Genomic DNA, 22038 nt, shown 5'->3' with positions numbered 1-22038 from the left:
TTTTATGGTTGTGTGTTATGTAGTGTGTGGCTGGACAATGACAGCTTTTTCATTAAAGTAACATTCCTTTTCAACCTGGTGTATACTCTCTGGCCAACCCCTATAATACTATTGTTACCATTTTGCGGTGTTTCGGGGAGGCTTTAAAAATTGACATTGCATGTTAGTTCATTTGTTTGCTCTTTCTTTTAGCCATATTACCTCATATTCCATTATTAACACATTTACAGACAACGTAATAATACATTTTTCACGCCCATGCATTGTATACCAAAGCTTTTGTGTTTAAGTGTCATATTTTGAATCTACACCCTTCAATGCACAATAGGCCTATATGTGATTTTGGAAGGTCTGTGATGAATAAAAATGACCAAATAATACAGTCAAAAGCTTGTGTCATGATTTGAACATAATTTTAAATGCAATGCCAGAGCAGTTACTGTATCACTACACCCCTATATTCTAATATCTCTGGTATAGGCCTATCTAAAGTAATCCCGCATTGACATCTTGTAGATGCTCAGCTTGCAGACCTGTTAGCCTTGTGATAGCTCTCTGGTGGTGAACTATGATGTTGCGGTCAAGAATCGTGACTGTTGTTTCGTTGTTTGTTGTTTACTTGTATGATCGGCATCCACTCTGTCACTTTTTATACCGTCCATCACATAATAAACACAGAGGAGGATAATTATAAATCGTGTCTGGCAGGCTGAGTAGGCTGCCTTAAATTTTCAGGAGATAACTTTACACACCACCGGTATTTCGTTCAGTACATGTAATGTTTATATGTGATTTTGTGACAACAGTTCATGTCAGTTACCGGGATCCTTTGCTAGATCCTTACAAATGACCCCCGAACTGTGATTGCATCCAATTGGATTTTGAAGTCTCGATCATCGCCGACCGGATAAGTTGAATTGTTCATTCTGTTTATGATTCCTCCCCCATGACAATGACAAATTTTCTGGAGCTTGGTGTCAGCCAGATGCTAGCCTAATAGCTATAAAGTTACGTAAACACTGCATCCCATATGGATCACCAGTTATGGATCAGACATTGGGTTATTGGATTTTGTTACCAAGGTTGGGCTAAATTAGCCTACTTTCTGGACTTGTTCCTCCTTCTGCGTGTGACTGAAGACTGCTGCGCTTTCGTGCGTGCAAAGGCATTGTAACGGTAGGGACACGCACGCGAATTTGCAAACTTTGCTATTCATTCCTATGAGAGAGGCGAAGGCAAGCGAACAGGAGTCAAGCGAAGCAAAATTATTAAAGAAAGTTTAATGTTATGCAAATTAGGAGCGAATTCGCCTGCCGCGGCCCAATCAAATCAACAACATAACTGTTCCATTCCATTTGATTCGCCGCGACGACCTGATGACGGTTGGATTTCGCCTCTCTTCGCTTCGCTGGCTTCGCCTCCTATGTGTCCCTACCGTAACTTGCAGGTCATACCAAACCACAAACCCTGCACATATGCATGCTATGATTGGCCGCAGGTAGTCAGACAGGAGGTGTGTCAAGTCAGGAAAAACACAAAACTGAGCTTTTGTGCCAGCCAATTTCCAATACCAACCTATCCCCGTTTAAACATGTGACATTCTGAAAAAGTGCATGGTTCACAAAGACCTCATTATCTCCGCTTCTTGTGGAATTTAGTAGTTACCCGCCACGGTTTAACTTTCACCCACTAAAAGGACGAATTCTCCACTCTCAAACCAGCCATAATATAACATGTTTCAGTGACTCCATCACAAAATATGCTGTGCCTCTGCAAAAAAAGCTTCAAAAAAGGGCTTAGAATGCCAGTATTCTACGACATAATTACATATTCAGCGCTGGTATTCAATGTGTTACATGAATTAATGTATGGAATTATGTATCAGCTTATCGCTTCTCTGCCTTTTGGCTAAGATCAAGTGTAGTATCTGATCTAATATCTGATAAGCCCCCTACCCGGGGGCCATATATTAAATAAGAGAGATAGGCCCACTGTTTTTGATATTTTTAATAAGGTCCCACCTTTAAAGTTTTTGAAGTTTCTAGAATGTATTGATGTTAAAAAAAAATGTATTTAATCTCTTTATTCATAATGGTTGTTAATTGTGTAAATGTGATATGATGTTTTTTAAATATCTGTATCGGCCATGATATAGCCATAGCTGCTGAAATGGCAATAAATGTAAACAATCAATCTATCATATGTATCAGCTTACCTTTTTTCAAAATAAATCACAATACAGGGGTAACCAGAGCACAGTTATGTCATGTGACCTACATTTGACCTTACGGTATGTCTAGTGTCAGATAAAGTCAAAGTCAAGTCAAGTAAAAATGTATTTATGGAGCACTTTAAAATACAACAGAGATAGCTGACCAAAGTGCCGGACAGGATGATGATACTGTCTCATTTTTGGAAATAAGCTTATTTTACACCTTGCCTTGAGTTAAATAACAGGGTTTTACCGTTCTCCTATACTTTCAACCGTTCTCTGGGTATGGCAGTGCATATTTTACCTCCAAGCTAGCAGTTAACATTGAGTCCTATGAAACCAGTTAGCCGCCAGCTGGTCTCATAGGACTCAATATTAACTGCTAGCGCGGAGGAAAAACTTGCACTGCCATACCCAGAGAACGGTAAGACCGTATTATTTAACTCAAAGGGAGGTGTAAAATAAGCGTATTTCCAAAAATGGGGCAGTATCACTTTAAGGACCCCTTAAAACAAAAAGACAACAAAATAAACATAAATCAGTGTAATCTTTGAGCAAGAAAACATGAGACATGAAAAACATGAAACATTAAAAATACAGTGTGGCTCCGCTGTATTGGTGAAACTCCCTCAATTTCCCCTCTGGGATTAATAAAGTAAAGTCTAAACTGTGGTTGGCCATTATACCAGTTCAAACTGTTTATGTGTCTTCACAGTACTGTATCTGGATCTTGAATCTTGAGTCTTGAATCACTTTGGTCAGTGAAGTCTATCCCCAAATTGGTAATGTATAAGATTTTAGAGCAGTCTTTTAAAGTTTCAGGAAATAATTAGCTAATCAAAGCAATGTGTGTAAATGAGTACGGAATGCTGCCGCTGTACTGTGTCTGCTGTGTTATCAGAGTATTCCTTACTCACTAACAAACATCTGTTGACGTTTTAAATTCTTTTGTAATTTACTCTGTGAAGAGATTCATTGTACAGTGCCCCTGAAGGTATTCCTATTGGTTCTTGAAATCATTTTCTGAAGTCCAAAATAATATTTGTGTGTGTGTGTGTGTTGCTGTTGATTGTTTATTGGAGTTGTATTGTTTCTTCTGTCAGAGGTGGGTCCCGAACATTTATGAAAATGTTAAGTGGGTACGTACCCCAAGTTGGAAAAGGTTGGGAACCCCTGACTAAATATGTTCATGCTTAAAGTAGTCTTACCTAGAAATCTACTTGTCAAGCTGCCCAGTGACATAGCTCTTCTGCCAGCTTGTCTACTGTGATAGTCCCTGATACATGGTCCTAAACACTCCTGGGATCAAGCATTTACAGAGGGACCATGCATTTCCGTTACTTAATCTCTGTTGATGCTTGTTGTAAGGGTCTGCATCTGCATACCACCTCCATGGTGACGGACTTTTGAACTGGCTGGCCAAGAGTTCACTGATGTCTATGTAGACACATTGTCCCACATCCATAAAACAATGTTTGCAATGTACCCCACCTCAACTTCTCCCCACCTGACCACCTACAGCTCACATGTGATGTTCTCCGTAGATCAAACTGGTGTGAGTTCATCGTCTTGTGAGTATTTGCATACGACTTGACTTTCATGGGTGTTTTTGATGGGAGGTCTGTGATGACATTGAGTTCTCGCTCTCGTGGGCAGCTGTTGCTGGGCAAAATCTGACTCAAAAGATAAACTGCTTAAACAACAGAGAAAATAGGGAGAAAAAGGGTAAGACTAGGTAGGTGACGGCGAGGAGGTAAGGACATACAGAGGTTTGGCAGTCTGTGTAGAAGGCATCCCATCATGCACTTCACTTCCTTTAAGCAAAAAAATGTGTAGCCTACCAAAAAATCATATGCTATGATATAATGGCACCCACGTCATCACATTAATTTAATTGCCATTGGTGTGCACCACATGAAGATACAGTAGGCTACATGCAGCCTGAAAAGGTAGGCTACACAAAAACCAAACACAGAAAATAACATGGAGAGCAATACAGAGTAAAACGTAAATCACTTATGTCAGTTGATTGGGTTCCTTCTTTCATGTTGTTAGTGAAAGTGGCTGCAGGCATTCACGGTAACAGCCTGTTGTAGTCATGCACATTTGTCAAAGGCATTTTTCAAGCACATGTGCCTATGAGCTGCAGGTCTATTTGCATAAAACAGCCACATATTAAAATAGTTTCTGTCCATTAAATCAAACGAATCCAGTTTGTCTCTCATATACATAGGTTATATGAATTGAATGTTCTTCACTCTGCCGTGACGCCATATCCCATATCAGCACAATGTCATAGTCAAGCTGCCCAGTAACAAAGCTCTTCTGCAAGCTTGTCTCCTGTGAATAGCCCTCCTGCAAACCCCACAGGTCCTGCAAACAGTGAATAAGCTAACCCCAGAGCAGTCCCGGCAACTGCCCCAATAGTTCCACACACCCGACGACGCTTATCGCGCTTTGCCTGTTTTTCTTCCTGTTCTCTGTTCTGTCCCGTGTTTCTCGTTCCTCTTTTCGAATCTTCTCATAACGCTCTTCTTTGCGATTCTCCTCCTCCTGCCTTCTTTTCTCTTCCTCTTCTCTCATCTTCCTCTGTACTTCCTGGTACATGGCGTTTGTGTAGTGCATCCCCTCATTCTCTTTCACCATGATGTCTATCTTCTGTAGAAGCTCCATCACCTGAGTTTTGTCATCTTTCTCCTTGTTATTGAAAGCATGATATTGACCACTACAATTTCCTATCAGACGAAGAATCTTGTCATTGAATATGGCTTCCAATGTGTTACCTTTCAGAGAATCAGCTCGGGTGAACAGCACCATGGTGAATTGGGCGGCCCTCTCACCAAAATTATTCTGGATCCACTTCACAGCATTTTCCTCCTCCGCAGTGAACCTCACATCTACCCGAATCACCAGCAAGAATACATGAGGCCCAGGCACAGACAAGTTCACACACTTCTCGATCTCCCTTTTCAGCTCTTCTGTAGTCTTTTTTGTATCAAACAATCCAGGTGTGTCAACAATGGTGACATTTCTTCCATCGACGATTGCACTTTCCTGACGTGATGCAGATGTGACCGAATTGAAGTTCATTTCCTCAGCGAAGGCTTCCTCTCTTTGCAGGATGGTGTTTCCTGTTGCACTCTTTCCTGATCCACTCTTCCCCACAAGAACAATCCTCAACTCCCCTGAAACCAAATATGTAAAGACAGTTTGTTTTGGTCAAAAGAAGTAATTTAACCAACAACAAAACATTTTCAAGTGTTTCAACTACTTTTATCATTTAGCGAGAGAAAACACTTTAGATTAACAGTGAATCAACACTATCAGCATTTGTGTGTATGTGTGTGTATTAACACTATAAACATTTGTAATGAACTAAATCTAAAGAGGACATTTACAAATGCTTGTAAAGAAATACAATTCTTCAGCTGCACAGTAGCTTGGCAAACAGGTCCTACTGGATGAGTTTGCTGTGTGTCCCTGCTGGACACTTCTATATATCCAATGGTGTCATCTCTTTTACTCTTTAGAGGACTTTGCGGAGTCCTGCAGTTGTGGTATGTCTGCTGTGTTAGCATATTATTTCATCCTCTTTTACAAACACAGATGTGAATATTTGTTCATTAGTTTATTATTTACAAATTGTTTTAAAGCTTTCAAGGGACTTCTCTTCTAAAGTAGGCCTATTACGCATTTATTTTTAACATTAACATTTTGTATAATTCATGATACATTTTTCATCAAATTAACCTCTGCCCAGTGTTTTGTAGCTTATCAACCTAAGTCAAGGAGAAAAAATGGAAAACTTCATTCTTTTTGTGTCATTTTGTTAAAATGTTTTTTTGTGTGAAATCTGTTCTATGAAATTCAAGACATAAGAAACTATTTTGTATCTATCTATTTATTTATTTATTTATTTATTTATTTATTTATTTATTTATTTATTTATTTATTTATTTATTTATTTAGAAACGGGCTTTCAATAAATAGCATCAAACAGAATGTTTTAGAAAGAAAATTCAGATTTTAATTATCAATCATCGGTACATAATGCATTCAGACAGAGGACTGCAATTAATGTTTTGACATGGACACCACACACTTTCATAAATATTCATAACCTGAGACAGTGAGCCCCATCATAAAAAATCAGCAAAGGATGGTACACCAACCCAAAATAAAGAAAAGAAAACAGTTTACCCTACAGCCTAGTCTACAACAAACAGGTGTAACATGATGTTTAGTTTAGTTTAGTTTGTGAGTGTGTGTTTGTGTGTGTGTGTGTTCTCGTTATTTCCTCTTTATTATTAAAAAAAAAAAAACAAAAAAAAAACTAACCCCTCTCTGTAATTGCACTTGTTGTTCTGTATATCTCCTGTGCACTTTGTATTTGCTTGATGTTGGCTTGATTATGTCCTCTTCTGAAAGTCGCTTTGGTTATAAAGCGTCTGCCAAATGCAATGTAATGTAATGTAATGTAATCTACATTACAAAAAGCTCAAAAGAAAAATGAATAGGTTATATTAAATGCAGTTTCAAAGTAGCGTACATGGCAATGGCAATTGCAGTAGTTTAGACTTAAAAGTCTGATCTGCCGAGAGCCAGGTTGTGTGCCACACCACATACTGAATTGACCCAGTAGCAGAAAAAAATATTTTGCCTGCCAAATTAGTTTAGTACTCCACCGCTGAAGGTCAGACACAAAAGGACAATCTCCATTCTCTATTCTCCATTCTCCATTCACCACACAGAGTGTTTTACCTTTTTTGAATCATTGGGGGGATTAGTCACTGTTGGAGTGGGTAATTGTTGAATGCAGAGGCATTACATTACATAAAATTACATTTACAGACACTTTTATCCAAAGTGACTTACAGTTATTTTTCAGGGAATTCGTCACAATAGAGCAATGTGAATTTAGGTGCCTTGCTCAAGGTTGTCATGGATGCCAGAATCTTAACACCACTTTTTAAGCAATTTTAATGCATAGGTATGAGACCATTGAATAAAACGTTATGCCTGGTTTACACATAAGTGATACTTAAATGCAAATATTTTTTTAAGACGCCTTTCACAGTAGATCTCTTAAAAGTTATTATATTGATAAAAAAACCACAATGTCACGATGTACAATCGCACAATGTCTTTGAGATTTCATATCCCAGCCCAAATTGGACCAGATCTCTAACTGGGCTGGTGGACTTGCCTAAATGAGTCAACATATAGGTTAACACCAGCGGACATAGACGTTTAACCTTGCCCAAGTTCTCCTCAAAAAAGATTTTCAGTCTTTCATCTCGCCTGATTTTCTCATCCTCCTCTTGTTGTTTGCGCTCCTCCTCCTGCCTCCTCCTCTCCTCCTCTTCTCTCATCTCCCTCTGTGCCTTCTGGTACATCCAGTTGGTGTAGTGTTCTCCTCTGTTCTTCCTCACCATCGCATCTATCTTCTGCAGCAGCTCTTCAACCTGCGTCTTGTCGTCTCTCTCTGCATTGTCAAAGGCATGGCATCCACCTCCACAGCTCTCTATCAAGGTGCGGAGACCGCCGTGGAGGATGCTTTCAAGAGGCTTGCCGTGCAGCTCATCCGCATGAGTAAACAGCACCATGGTGAACAGTGATGCTCTCTGGCCGAAATTGGCCTGGATCCACTTCACAGCGTTTTCCTCTTCCTCTGTGAACCTCACCCCCAGCCGAATCACCAGCAAGAAGACGTGAGGCCCAGGCACGGACAAGTTGACACATCTCTCGATCTCCCTTTTTAGCTCCTCTTCTGTCTTGGATGTGTCGTACAATCCCGGGGTGTCGACCACGAGCACCTTCCTGCCAGAGACCTCGCCGCTCTTCTCACTAGACGATGACGTGACAGACTCGAATGACAGATCTTCCCTGAAGGCTTCCTCTCTGCCCAGAATGGTGTTTCCTGTTGCACTCTTTCCTGCTCCACTCTTACCCAGCAGCACAATCCTCAACTCCCCTGTAGGGGGGGACACACATTCAGAAACACAGCTTGTGTGTATATTCTCTCTCTCTTTCTCTCTCTCTCTCTCTCTCTCTCTCTCTCTCTCTCTCTCTCTCTCTCTCTCTCTCTCTCTCTCTCTCTCTCTTCTCTCTCTCCTCTCTCTCTCTCTCTCTCTCTCTCTCTCTCTCTCCTCTCTCTCTCTCTCTCTCTCTCTCTCTCTCTCTCTCTCTCTCTCTCTCTCTCTCTGTCAGCACTTCTACCCATTTGGGGTTCCTAGGCAAAGTAAGACATGGGGTCCTTTTGAATTGTTGCTGGCTGGGCTTAATGTGTGTGTGTGTGTGTGTGTGGGAGGGGGGGCTGTGGGTCAGCTAAATGCAATGTAATGCAATGGTCTACAATCAGGGGTCCCCAAACTCAGGCACGGGGGCCGGATGTGGCCCGCCATGCCCCTTTGACCGGACCTCCACCTCTCTGCACCTCACCATTTGAACTGGCCCAAAGAAGCAATCCTCACAGAAAAACAAATAATGATAAAATATACCTTCCTACACTTTTATTTTCACTAACCTAGTGTGAATCACCAGAAGTTTCTTGTTTTAATAGTTTCTCATCTCACTGTAATATAAACATGCCTACCATTTCTATTGTAGCTGTCAATCACCATATTTTTCTAACCTTTCCTTGCTAGTTTTACATGGTTATTAGAAATTACAAGGAATACCTGTGGTATTTGAAATAGAAAAACATGTGAAGTACTCACTTCTTTTGCAAATCACTTGTAATGATGAACTATTTTGTGCTCAAAAGGACCCCATTTCTTATTTTGCCTAGGAACCCCAAATGGGTAGAAGTGCTAAGAGAGAGAGAGAGAGAGAGAGAGAGAGAGAGAGAGAGAGAGAGAGAGAGAGAGAGAGAGAGAGAGAGAGAGAGAGAGAGAGAGAGCAGGAGAGAGATGTGCCCTTATTAGGTAAGCACTACTGGGCACCATGCCAAGGCCTTCGCCTGGCTTCTGCTAAAGCACGTGACAAGGGGAACTACAACGTAACTACCAAAGCTTCACTGGCAGCTTTCTGCTCAGTGGCATATGCTGCTAAAAAAAATAAAGGAAGCTAAGATCTAATCCTATATAGCAGTTAATGGTAATTTTGCAATTGAAGTCAAACTGTTATTTTAGAGACTGTTTTTACAGTTGTCTTGGATGTGTGTGCCTATTAAAAATGCTGATGTTCCCTTTATTTTTGAGCAATGATAATAAAATAGCCTTGAGTATAAACTGGGACATAGTCAAGTCAGGACAGTCAACACAACAGACAAGATGACATTATCCATTTGAATGTATTGTTTTTTTTTGTTATTTCATTAATAGCGAACCAAACCCAACTGCAACAACCTTTTTTAAAAAATAACTTTGCCATTTGTTTTGTGTTCTAAAATGAATTGCAAAGTGTGTCATGCTTGCATAAATCACGGGGGTAAATTATTCCCTGATGCCTTAGCTTTCTGAAAGTCATGTTCGCTCTTTCAAATGTGTAGTCATGTTGTTCTTTTTGTTTTGCATAGGCCTACATGGCTATGACAGGGGTTATTTGTAATAGCCTAACGGAATTACTGCAATGCAAAAGGAGAGAGCTTTTTCAGGAATAAACAAAGTTTTATGTAAAATATAATGCAAAACACAGTATCAGCCTACCGGGCCTATGCCACTGTAACAGAGAGAGAGAGAGAGAGAGAGAGAGAGAGAGAGAGAGAGAGAGAGAGAGAGAGAGAGAGAGAGAGAGAGAGAGAGAGAGAAGGACAGAGAACTAGACAGATACAAACAGACAGAGATCTCACCTGTTGAGTGATTGCCTGATGATGTTGCATCCAACAATGTCAAACATAAAACAAATAAGTACTTCACAGACATAATTAAATCAGACTAATGAAACAGATGTTTGGGTAAAGAAAGCTTTTCAAGTTCACATTGCAATCCGGTTTAACAGTGCAGATGGGTTTTTTTGTGAGCATGCACCGTCCCCGCCCTGCTGACATTATTCTCTCTCTCTCTCTCTCTCTCTCTCTCTCTCTCTCTCTCTCTCTCTCTCTCTCTCTCTCTCTCTCTCACTGCATGACTCGTGAGTTTCGTTTCTGCGGAAAAAGAAAGTTAAAAGCTGCATACACACACACACACACACACACATACACATGTGTGCGCACAGAGTTGTTCAGCAGTTATTAAAAGTGAAATTAAGGAAATCCCCATGCAGTCATTTACACCAGAAGGGAGAGAGAGAGAGAGAGAGAGAGAGAGAGAGAGAGAGAGAGAGAGAGAGAGAGAGAGAGAGAGAGAGAGAGAGAGAGAGAGAGAGAGAGAGAGAGAGAGAGAGAGAGAGAGAGAGAGAGGCATGATGTTAAAGGATAAATGCATAAAGGTAGTCATTTCATTACATTTTATTCATATATGATTCTGTAAAGTATAAGTAGTTCAATCATAAGTAGTTAACCAGGACATTCAAATAAACAATCCCTTCTTCCCATTGCATTACTGGTAATTTAATTGAATGTCATAGTATACATTCATTGTGTCACAATTAAAAATTCACACCATTTTCCAAGGAGATATTTAGTATTGGGTACACAGTAAAGGTGGCATTTCCTTTCAAAGAAAAAGTACAAGATTATCAGACTGACATTGCTTTCATCATAAAGTCTTATAGCAAGTAATTAAGTGGGCTACAAAGTACATAAATCATGAGGGAAAATGAAAGGAATAACATAACAAAAGAGAACCCATCTGTAAAATACAGAAAGCACCTTAAGCATAAAAGTCTCATGAAAAGAGAATGCCGATCTACCAATGAACGTTGGACACGTCTAAATGAGGGTTGTTTTGATGCCATGGGAATTGAAACAGAAGAGGTGGGCTACTACAACTCTCTGGAGCACCACACAAGATCAGCTCAGATCTTCCTATTCAGAATCAAGATTTTATAAGCATGATTTTTAGTGTGGTTTGGACATCAACAAATGTAGGCCTTTCTAATTAACACATACGTACACAGGGGATTGCTTAGCACTTAGGCTACATGTATGCTCCTGACCATGCAGGCGGCATTGCACATGAGCCCGGTTCACTGTCAGAAATCCCTCCCTCTCCTGCCACTACTGTACTTTCCCGTTTCCCTTTATTGTATACAGCAAAAGCTAAAAATATATATGTAGGCCTGCATTTTAAAAAGGAAGTGCTGCCTCTATCCTCTTAGTCTCTGGAACAATGGCTGTGGAGAACTACGCTATGGGCATTGAGTTCGGTCAGGGATCAAGGTAGTTTCCCAAAACTGCCACACCTCTAAAGCCCACTTACTGCCTGCCTACTGCCTACTACAAGATACAAGATACAAGATACAAGATACAAGATGTTTTATTGCCATGTGTATATATATGAAACATATCCATACAACAAAAAGCTTCCCTGCTCTGAGCGTCCCAAAAAAGGTAAAAAGGCAAAAATAGAAGTAGGAAAAAAAAAATATTTAAAAAGTTGAAAGCTGTCACCACATTTAACTATTTTAGCAAAAACTAAAAAAGAAATGGCCAAATAATAATTAAAAACAACCAATCTCTTAAAAAGTACATAAAAAATCTATATGCAGAAACCTACTTCATGTTCCTGTAAGAGCCCTAGAGATTCACTGTAGCCCATATTACTCATGTTCAGGATTGGAACTCAAACAACTTTTTTGCCGTTGTTTTTCTTTAACTTTCTTTGTTTGTTTTGGTCTGGTAAGTTTTGTGTGAGTGTGTTGTTTTGCTTCTTTCTTTTTTTCTATTCTTTCTAAAACATATCAGGGAAAATAAGACTTTTAGTTCGAACATAAAAAAAATAAAGAAGTAAATAAAAACATAAACATCTCAAAAGAAATTATAGGCCTATGACGGGGATAACGTAAGGCCCAAAACTAAAACAAAACCCCTTTTTTGTGCAGGGCCACCTGCATTCCTATCAGCATCCCTATACCCAGTGTTGCCAGATGTACAATAATTGTCATATTTGTACCAAAGTTTTGACCTCTTCTACCATAATGTTGGGAAAAAAAACTATCCAAGTGTCTCTCTCTCAGAATCCAAAGGCTCAGCCCCACAAGAAGGTGCTCACATCATAGGTGTGGGACAGTAACTGTCCAGCACATTGAAACATACTCCAAACATGCACTTTAGGGTCATGACCTACAGTACATAGTAGTAGACTATATTGTAAACCGGCACTTATGCTTCTTTTCCACTGTCGGTTTTCTGGTAGGCAGCCTACAACTCGACACAAGGAAAAGAGACATTAGTGTATCTATCTCAGCTCTGGTATTTGGTGAAACAATGTGAAAGAAACTATATTTTATGTTTTCGGTGAGTGTGCGATAATTTGTTTCCAAAAACGATAATTTTGAGGTTTCGATATGATACTTTGACAATTTTCATCTGGCAACATTGCTTCTCTACCTGTTCAGTGGTAAGTCTTCTTTGTCCATTTTTCCCATTCCCTTCCTGTCTCCGCCCCAGTCTGTCCTCCCTCCTCATAAGCATCCATCATTGCTTTCCAATCCACACAAAATTTACCATCAATTGCGTCATCCAAACACTGTGCAGCTATGTCTTTGGCTACATCTTTGACTTTTCTTGGGTTAAGAACCCAAACTGCTCCAGCTGCTCCTCCAACCACGGTGCCAACATTGCCTCCAGTTTGTCCTCCATATTCACCCCCCAAAAAACATCCAGCAGCTGCTCCAGTGACAGTGCCAGTTGTAACTGCTGCGACTACATTAGCTAGAAGTTTTCCAGCATCTGATCCTCCTAAATGATCTCCCATAGCCTCTGCCAACTTCCATGCACCGACTGCCCCACCTTTGGCTCCTCCCACTGCCCCTCCCACCATACCATAGATACACCCAGTAACAGGGTCGATGAGGAAATAATCTGCTTTGACAGATCTAAATAATGCAGCCACGTCTCCGTCTGCTGCTGCTGCTCCGACGGCAGTGGATACAGCAGCTTTTCCCTCAAGTCCTATTGCCCAGCCCAATGCTCCTCCCATCACCCCTGTCATTGGCCATCCCACAAGACTACCCAAAGCTCCAGCTGGCGATCCTCCAAATGCTCCTCCAGTATATTCAGACTTCCCTGCCAAGGCCTTCACTCCTCCACGACTGACGATCACGAAACCTGCCGCAACACATGTAAACATTGTGAATTTCGGACCCTAAGTAAGTGCTATGGCACCCCACCACATCTACCTATCAAAGAGGTGAACTCTTTATCAATAATGTTTCAAAGACTCAGCTAAAAAACGTTGTTACGGGAAATTATGTACAGTAACCTTAAACCTGTGTAGGCTACAGCATCCTTTGTAGAGAGAGAAAGTGCAGAGCAGAAGAGTGAAATAATAATAATAAAAAACCGTGTAGTTACCAGTTGATGGGCTGAGAGCAGAAGCTGAAGTTGCGGACAGGGTTGCCCATATCAGCATCAGACACAACAGATGTCTCATGTTATTGGCACTTCACACGGCCTGGGAAACAGTTAAAAGTAAAAGTAGAAGTTAAAAAACACTATCAGTATCCTTACCACAGCAAAAAGTAATTGATAAATATTTTTTCCATACGTATACTCTACATGTACGTACAGGTGTTTAATTACACTCTCAATGTAATAGTAAATTACACTGTCTGCTAATTCGGGGACTTGTGCACTTTGGCCAAGACCATGAAGTACACTATTAAAGTGTAGCCTGAATCATAAGAAGAGACATTGTGTCTTACCTTTTCTTTCAGATTCTTTCTCCGAGTCCTGCTCGAAGCCGGTAAACAAAGGGAAATGATCTCAGTTAAAGGAATATAGTATTTAGCAGCCAGGGAACAGCAGCTCCAAACAAAACTAGAAATTGGTCTACAGTACAGTATGTGTCCCGTGCCACCAAAAATGTTGTCACTGGCACACTGCCTGCCGAGGAGATGCTATAAGATTCGAAAACACAGGTAACCAAGCTCCACCCTCCTGCTTCTCTCTCTCTCTCTCTCTCTCTCTCTCTCTCTCTCTCTCTCTCTCTCTCTCTCTCTCTCTCTCTCTCTCTCTCTCTCTCTCTCTCTCTCTCTCTCACACACACACACAAACACACGCACACACACACACACACACACACACACACACACACACACACACACACACACACACACACACACACACACACACACACACACACATACATGGATTTTATCTATTGGAAGTTTCATTTCTCAGTAAAGAGCAGCTGTTCGTGTGTATAATCTCGGTTGTTATTCCAAGTTTTAACACCAGGAAGTGACAAGTGTTCTGAGTTGTGTCTCATACGTGTATGTACCTACCAGGGCTTGACATTAACTTTTCGCTTGCTGGCCATTGTGGCTAGTAGAGTCACCAGCCATTCAGTTGATCAACTAGGCACACATTTGACATTATTTTTTTTTTTCTTTAAAATGAATCTCAGAATATGACGTGCTTAAGCCGGAAGATGAGTGCACCACTTTCTAAATGGAAAGAAATCTAATAAATAATAACTGAGGAATTTAGCTTTTTCCTTAACTTAAATCCAAACAATTGATACACATGGGGCAATGTGCAGAATAAAGGCTATTCTGTTGTCATATCGTTGAATAAGCTACCTGCCAAATTGGCTAGTGACACTGAAATTGCCAGCCACAGCCAAGTTTTACCAGAATTTGGCCGGTTGTCAGATGCCAGTGTCAAGCCCTGGTACCTACCTACCTGCTTTCCATGACAGCCCATTGGTTTCATTTCTCAGAAAACAATAAAGGGAGACAGTTCTGGATGTCAAAAGAGACTACAATCATCTCAACTATTTTGATCGTTATTACCAGGGGCCAAAAATGTTCTGACTTCTGAAGCATGCATAATTATACGCCATCTTGTGATTTTCTCTCTCTCTCTCTCTCTCTCTCTCTCTCTCTCTCTCTCTCTCTCTCTCTCTCTCTCTCTCTCTCTCTCTCTCCGCTCTCTCTCTCTCCTCTCTCTCTCTCTTGTTCTCTCTCTCTCTCTCTCTCTCTCTCTCTCTCTCTCACACACACACACATACTCTCTCTCTCTCTCTCTCTCTCTCTCTCTCTCACACACACACACACACACACCACACCACACACACACACACACACACACACACACACACACACACACACACACACACACACACACACACACACACACACACACACACACACACACACACACACACAGTGATATAATCAAGTGATTAATTAATGGTCCAGGATCAATCTCAAAGGTGTGTGGCTATAGGTTCTATGTTAACCAATCAGGAAAGAAAGGCATAGTCGCAATAAGGCCTATTAGTTACAGTTTGATGAGAAAAATTAGAATCAGCAAATAAATGTTTTTGTTTTTTTTTTACAGTAAGCAGCTAAAGGGGAGAATTCCGTGCAAACAGCTTAAAGACCAGACATATGGCACCTGCAGGGAGGGAGGGTGAGGGAGACAGACACACCTTTTGGAAAGTACAGGTGTTTTTTTGTTCTATTATTACAGCCATAGAGACAGACACACAGAGACACCTTTTTGATCAAATATTTATTTATTGAAAATTGACTCTGACTCTTATCATAGCCTACACCAACCGGTTCTACCACTACATTGTATAGTACAGGCCTAACGAAGACAAAGCACTTAACACTAAGATGCACACTTGCTCTCTCTCTCTCTCTCTTTCTCTCTCTCTCTCTCACTCACTCACTCACTCACTCACTCACTCACTCACTCACTCACTCACTCACTCACTCACTCACTCACTCACTCACTCACTCACTCACTCACTCACACACACACACACACACACACACACACACACACACACACACACACACACACACACACACACACACACACACACACACACACACGTCTGCTGACTGAATAGTTAGATCTACATTTGATATGTGATATATTTATATAAAAATAAACTAGGTCTAAATTGTAAAATTATTTACCAATAATGACAGACGAACCTGCGCGCATGCACGCCTGCACACACGCACACACGCACACACGCGCACACACACACACACACACACACACACACACACACACACACATACACACTATGTTGTAAAGTATGGAATTGATTTTGTTATCTAGACAGGCTTGTCATGAACCTATATCCAAGCAGTCAGAGGCACAGCATTACAGTTTTTCTCGATTGCTTACACACAATTTCTGGTACTTCGCACACAATTCTTGGAACATCTCACCCATTTCCCAACTCCCCTAACCAATGTCACTGAGCACTAAACACAATTCTTTCTTTACACTCACATTTCAGTTTTGAAACACACTCTTCAAAACCACTACACACAATTATCTGGATTACACCGCATTCCATATTATTACACGAATGAATTTTTTTTGCCGTTTTCCCAAATGACAGTCGTCATAATTTTCAAGTAATCAGCCATTAGAGAACAATTTAAACGTTTTTGAATGAACCTTCCAATGATAACGGTATTTTTTTTAAATGTATTCTGACCTCGGAGGAGGCGGACGTGTTTTTCTTAGCTCTTCCCTCTCCCTATCTCCTATCCTTCTCCCTGCTATGCACTCTGTCTTCGTCTGACTTACTCTGCAGAGGCTCCCGCTGTCTTTTTCTCCTGAATTTGAAATTAACAATGGATTTGGTCAACTGGTCTATCAACGCAATTGACACCATCTTTTCGAAGATCAAAGTGGGTTCGGGGGAGCCCAACTGTCCAGACGGGACATCGGCAGCTGGCTACGTGATGGACCCGTGGGGGAAGTGGCGCATCATGTGTCTTGCTCCGATGGACGTGGAGGACATTGAAGATTTATACATCTTTGGCTTTCTGGTGACAGGCTTGTTGGGAATTGGATTACTCTTGGGCCTGATCTACCGCAACTGTACGAGGATCGCAGCAGCTATTATGGGCCCCAAGCTGCGCGGCTTGATTGATAAGGTGGGCAGTGAAGTTCGAGCACAGAATGTGGTTGTGAATCGCGTTTTGGAGAGTTCTGTGGCTGGTCACCGTACGATGGACAGACTGTTGGAAGGGCTTGTGGCCGTACAACGCCACCTCGAAGCTATGGATCGCCGCATTGATGGACTTGTCGCACACAACCGCCAAATTGAATCGATCGGGCTGGAGGCAAAATTGTTGGAAATTCATCTGTATTTGAGACGTGTGGCCAGTCACATGCGTATCCCTGCAGAGCAGTAAAAAGGAATGCCTGCAATAACCCAAACATGAATCTAATCTGTCTTTGGCGCCCCAGCAAATCAGCGACCTGACCTAGGTCAGGACTCATCTATCTCTCCCTGGAGGACAAGCAGTGTCAGGAGACTCTGCCTCCCTACCCATCACAATGGACACCTGGTGTTTGTTTTGGACTTGCTGTGGACCAGGCCAAGGCCGTCTCTCAGGCGGATAAGATCTGGTGCACAGTGGGGATAGGACTACCCAGTGCCACCCCCCCCCCTCCCTCAACTTCAACGCGTCCTCTGTCTTATCTGCAACCCCTCTCCCTTCCCCATCTCCAACCCCCCCACCCCCACCCCCCGGTTCATACGAATGTTTGTCTCTACTGCTTTTTTTGCTAAAATATGAGGTTTTTTTCATCTATGCCTTGATGTTAACTCTATAATATGAAGACATGGACAATTTTTTTACCCTCATCCTTTCCCAATGTGTATTAAACTTGAGCCTAGGTGGTGGAGGTGTGTTAGTGGCAGCGCCCGTATGAGCAGCGGCCCTGGGGTACATGTACAGTGTATTCTAAAACGCAATTTCGTTGTCAAATTTATTTGTCAATGACAATAAAAAGCTCTTGAAAAAACTTAAAATGCCCAAAATGCTCTGTTCCAAATTATTACGCAAAACAGTTTTGTAGTGTTGTAATCCAAATTTCTTTCTTTTTTCCCATTTACATCAAAACAGTTGTTATTTGGTACCTTCTAAATGACATTACAATGTTCAAAACTTGGTTATAAGCTGTAACTGGAATGCTGCATTTAACATTGAAGTCAATGGCAGGGCATTGCATGGAAGTTATGGAAGCCCAGATATCCTTGATGCTTTCCTCTCAGCGTTTTTTGTTTGTTTGGTCTGGTGACTCACGCTTCACTCTTCAATATACCCGTAGATTTCCATGCCACGTTTAGGTGCTTTGGAGGTGATGACATTCTAACTCACCAGACATAACATCCCATTCATTTTCAATGGGGTTTTATGTCTGGTGAGTTAGAATGTCATCACCTCCAAAGCACCTAAACGTGGCATGGAAATCTATGGGTATATTGAAGAGTGAAGTGTGGGTCACCAGACCAAACAAACAAAAACAGCTGAGAGCAAAGCATCAAGGATATCTGGGCTTCCATAACTCCCATGCAATGCCCTGCCATTGACTTCAATGTTAAACGCAGCATTCCAGTTACTAAGACAAAGAGCTTATCACCAAGTATTGAACATTGAAATGTAATTTAGAAGGTACCACATTCCAACTATTTTGATGTAAATGGGAAAAAAGAAAGAAATTTGGATTACAACACTACAAAACTATTTTGCGTAATAATGTGGAACAGAGCATTTTAAGTTTTTTATTATTTTAAAAAATACCGTTATCATTGGAAGGTTCATTCAAAAACGTTTTAATTGTACTCTAATGGCTGATGACTTGAAAATTATGACGACTGTCATTTGCATTGATTATTTGGGGAAACAGCGAAAAAGTGTCATTTGCGTAATAATGTGGAATGCGGTGTACACACAATCTTCATGAGGGAAATCCCTGGTTGTCGCATTGAACACACTGTCATTCAAAATACTAAAATCAACCACCATACTATGTTCACTTCCTAATCACATGGGCAGACTCTCTTCATACCGGTTTACAATCTGAAATCATCTCCCCATGAGGAAACACACTGCATGTGATATTGATGAAAACATGAGTGGATGTTATTACAATATTTTACAATAAATTAGTGATTTTTTTTAAATATCAGAATGTGAAAAATATGTAAAATATACACACATCTGTGTACTCTCTAAGTCTAAAAATAATATTTCAGTATTTTACTACAGAAAAATACCCTCTTTACTAAGTAGAACATTGAAGAAAATAAGTTTCTACTGTGTGTCAAGTTGAGTATAGAGTTTGACCTTGTGCATATTACTGTTCAATGGTTACAGTTATTTCTGATTGCTAAAGCTCAATTTTCGCAACTTTGGCTGCTTTTGCAAAACTCTACACACAACTAAAATAACTTCACACCTATCTAGCTATCTATCTATCAAACCAAGGTTGAAAAACGCTATACACTTATGAAAACCGTGCATTTCTGTGTCAAATCATTCACACAAACTATCTTATAATAAACACACACACAGTGCAACTACATATAGGCTATGCAGTATAAATGATACAAACATTTAGCTTGTGTTGTTGTTTGCAAATGTAAATCAATTGTAGATCACACTTTTGTCATGAATACTTGTGATATAAAAACACAGGGGATGAGACTTCAATGGATGTTTATTTACGTTCCCCAAAGCAAACTAAAAAGATGTTTTTGACATGTAATTCAAATACACAAGAAAACACAATGTAAGTCCAACAAAGGAAATTACTGAACATTGCCTTGCTGGATCCGACAATAAAATTTCATTCACATCACATGCTATGTCTTCAAGTGCAAGACAGCGGAGAAAGTATCCTCTTGTATCCAGTCCTGACATGCCGTCTGGTCAATATCAGTATGGACTCCTACAGTATATTCAAAACTAATTGTTGATTACCTGCACATATCAACATAGTTGTTTTATATGTTCTGAACCGTGTAGACCTGCTTCATGTGAATTGTGTTTCTTTCAACTAGCCGTGATATTGCAGAGATGCTCACATTATTTATATTTGCAAAGGTTCTGCATGTTCTATTACTGTGTAGGCCTACTGAATTTCCTGCAGCCTTATTGTTAGCCATCACCATATTCAGAATGTGGGTCTCCTGCTCAGGTGTGAACGCACAATTGTTCTCTGCAGCATGCATAGTTGACCTATGCCAAATTAACGTCCTCTCCTAGCCTATATGAACACGTGTGTGTGTGTGTGTGTGTGTGTGTGTGTGTGTGTGTGTGTGTGTGTGTGTGTGTGTGTGTGTGTGTGTGTGTGTGTGTGTGTGTGTGTGTGTGTGTGTGTGTGTGTGTGTGTGTGTGTGTGTGTGTAAGATGAAAAGCCTCCCTGGCTGCGCAGACATTGTTTAGTTTAAAAATGTTTTGGCATAGGCATAGTTTTTGGGCATAATTTAGTGGCATAGGCCTACACTACACTCGGTGCATTGATTAGTCATAGCAAACAGCAAAAATGCAGGTGGGGACGTGACATTTGACACGTGAAATCTGTTCTGTTGGTTATGGCTACCAGAGTTCCGCATGTGTGCGCCTGTCCTTCCCTCACATAACCCGAGTTGCTTACACTTAATTTGAGCACGAAAAAAGCAATATCGGTCGCTTGCTAATTTTTGCCAATGTGACAACATTAAATTCATTAGGGAAGTGTAGGTTAGGTTATCGCCCCAGCTGTTGGCGATGTGAGATAAATAGCCAACTCTTAAACGCTCAAACGCTTAAACGAAGCGCTGTAGGTTACTGCGGTGAGGTGTATTGCACTCTCAGTAATTTTTACCAAACGAAAAAAGTATCCACATCCAGAAAACATGTCTGAAGTTGCAATATTAGACGTTTCAAATCTTGCAATGCGAGAATCAGTAGGGGCTTATGGCTACACTCAATTTAGGTCTACACATTTTTTGTCAGAGCGTGCACATTAATGGCAATTCATCCGATCATCATTTTAAAAAAAAAAGAAAATTAATTGGGCTATTTATTCTTTTTATGACTCTTCCTACTTCCTGGAGGTGTTCTCACACAATTTAATTAGGCATATCGTTATCCGCTGAATCGGTACGTGCTGGTGAATATGAGCATATATTAATATGCCGTCAGCATCGTCCAAAATATTCCATATGGTAATAAATGTTGCCTACACATTTGCGCTTCTTCACCACTCTATACTATGGTTATCTGATATGAACAAGAGAGAGAGAGAGTGAGAGAGAGAAAGAGAGAGAGAGAGTGTGTGTGTATGTGTATGTGTATGTGTGCGCGCGCCCGTGTGTGTGCGCGTGAGTGAATGTGTATTGTGTGTATGCAAGAGAAAGTGTGTGTGTGTGAGAGAGAGAGAGAGAGAGAGAGAGAGAGAGAGAGAGAGAGAGAGAGAGAGAGAGAGAGAGAGAGAGAGAGAGAGAGAGAGAGAGATATCCTTTTTTTTTAAAATCCTTCTGGATTATGGGTTCTTGGGTCCTTATTGGTCTTTCATTACAAACCTGAACATGCGCTACCATGTGGTAAAGCGTATAGCGAGCGCTCCCAAGTATAGCGAGCGCTCCCAAGTGCCACCTGGCAGTTGTTTGGGTACACTGCAGCTAGGTCCGGTACGTACCGAGGTAGATGACGTGGCATTACCTCGGCAAAGGTCGTGCATTGTAGGGGGACCATCTGTGCATTACTGTATTTCACACATTAGAGTCAGTATATAGCCTACTATATTGTCTTTCATATACACTGTCTCTGTACATATTTGCTATACTGCGCTGTTGAGTATGAAATGACTCTACATACCGGTTCTCAGCGTGAAATGTTCTGCTTATGATCTCTACAGTGTTGCGGCTCAGATTGTGTTTGAACCCTTTCACCAGCTTTCCTGTAGCTCATGCCATGGTTGATGACATGGTCAACCAATGTGTCATCTGTGATTATGTGTGTCT

General features: G+C 40.9%; 1 protein-coding gene, 1 long non-coding RNA gene and 1 pseudogene across 2 annotated transcripts; 1 reads left to right on the top strand and 2 right to left on the bottom strand.

Moving 5' to 3' along the window:
- The first annotated feature begins 1888 nt into the window (after positions 1-1888).
- LOC134458839 (U2 spliceosomal RNA) lies at positions 1889-1997 on the top strand (annotated as a pseudogene).
- A 5022-nt stretch (positions 1998-7019) lies between these two features.
- On the bottom strand, positions 7020-10142 carry LOC134453921 (GTPase IMAP family member 7-like). Its single transcript, XM_063204672.1, has 2 exons — positions 10005-10142; positions 7020-8186 (listed from the first exon to the last, which is right to left on the bottom strand). The coding sequence occupies exons 1-2, from the start codon at positions 10075-10077 to the stop codon at positions 7333-7335; spliced, it is 927 nt and encodes a 308-aa protein (XP_063060742.1). The 5' UTR covers positions 10078-10142; the 3' UTR covers positions 7020-7332.
- A 2742-nt stretch (positions 10143-12884) lies between these two features.
- On the bottom strand, positions 12885-14117 carry LOC134454005 (uncharacterized). The gene is made up of 3 exons (XR_010035777.1): positions 13961-14117; positions 13611-13710; positions 12885-13364 (listed from the first exon to the last, which is right to left on the bottom strand). It is a non-coding gene; the product is annotated as an uncharacterized LOC134454005 (long non-coding RNA).
- Positions 14118-22038: the final 7921 nt, after the last annotated feature.

This window comes from Engraulis encrasicolus, chromosome 1 (assembly GCF_034702125.1).
Source record: "Engraulis encrasicolus isolate BLACKSEA-1 chromosome 1, IST_EnEncr_1.0, whole genome shotgun sequence".
In the NCBI taxonomy this organism is placed as follows: Eukaryota; Metazoa; Chordata; class Actinopteri; order Clupeiformes; family Engraulidae; genus Engraulis; species Engraulis encrasicolus.
Note: the sequence above shows the minus strand (reverse complement) of the source record. Positions and strands in the feature narration are given on the sequence as shown.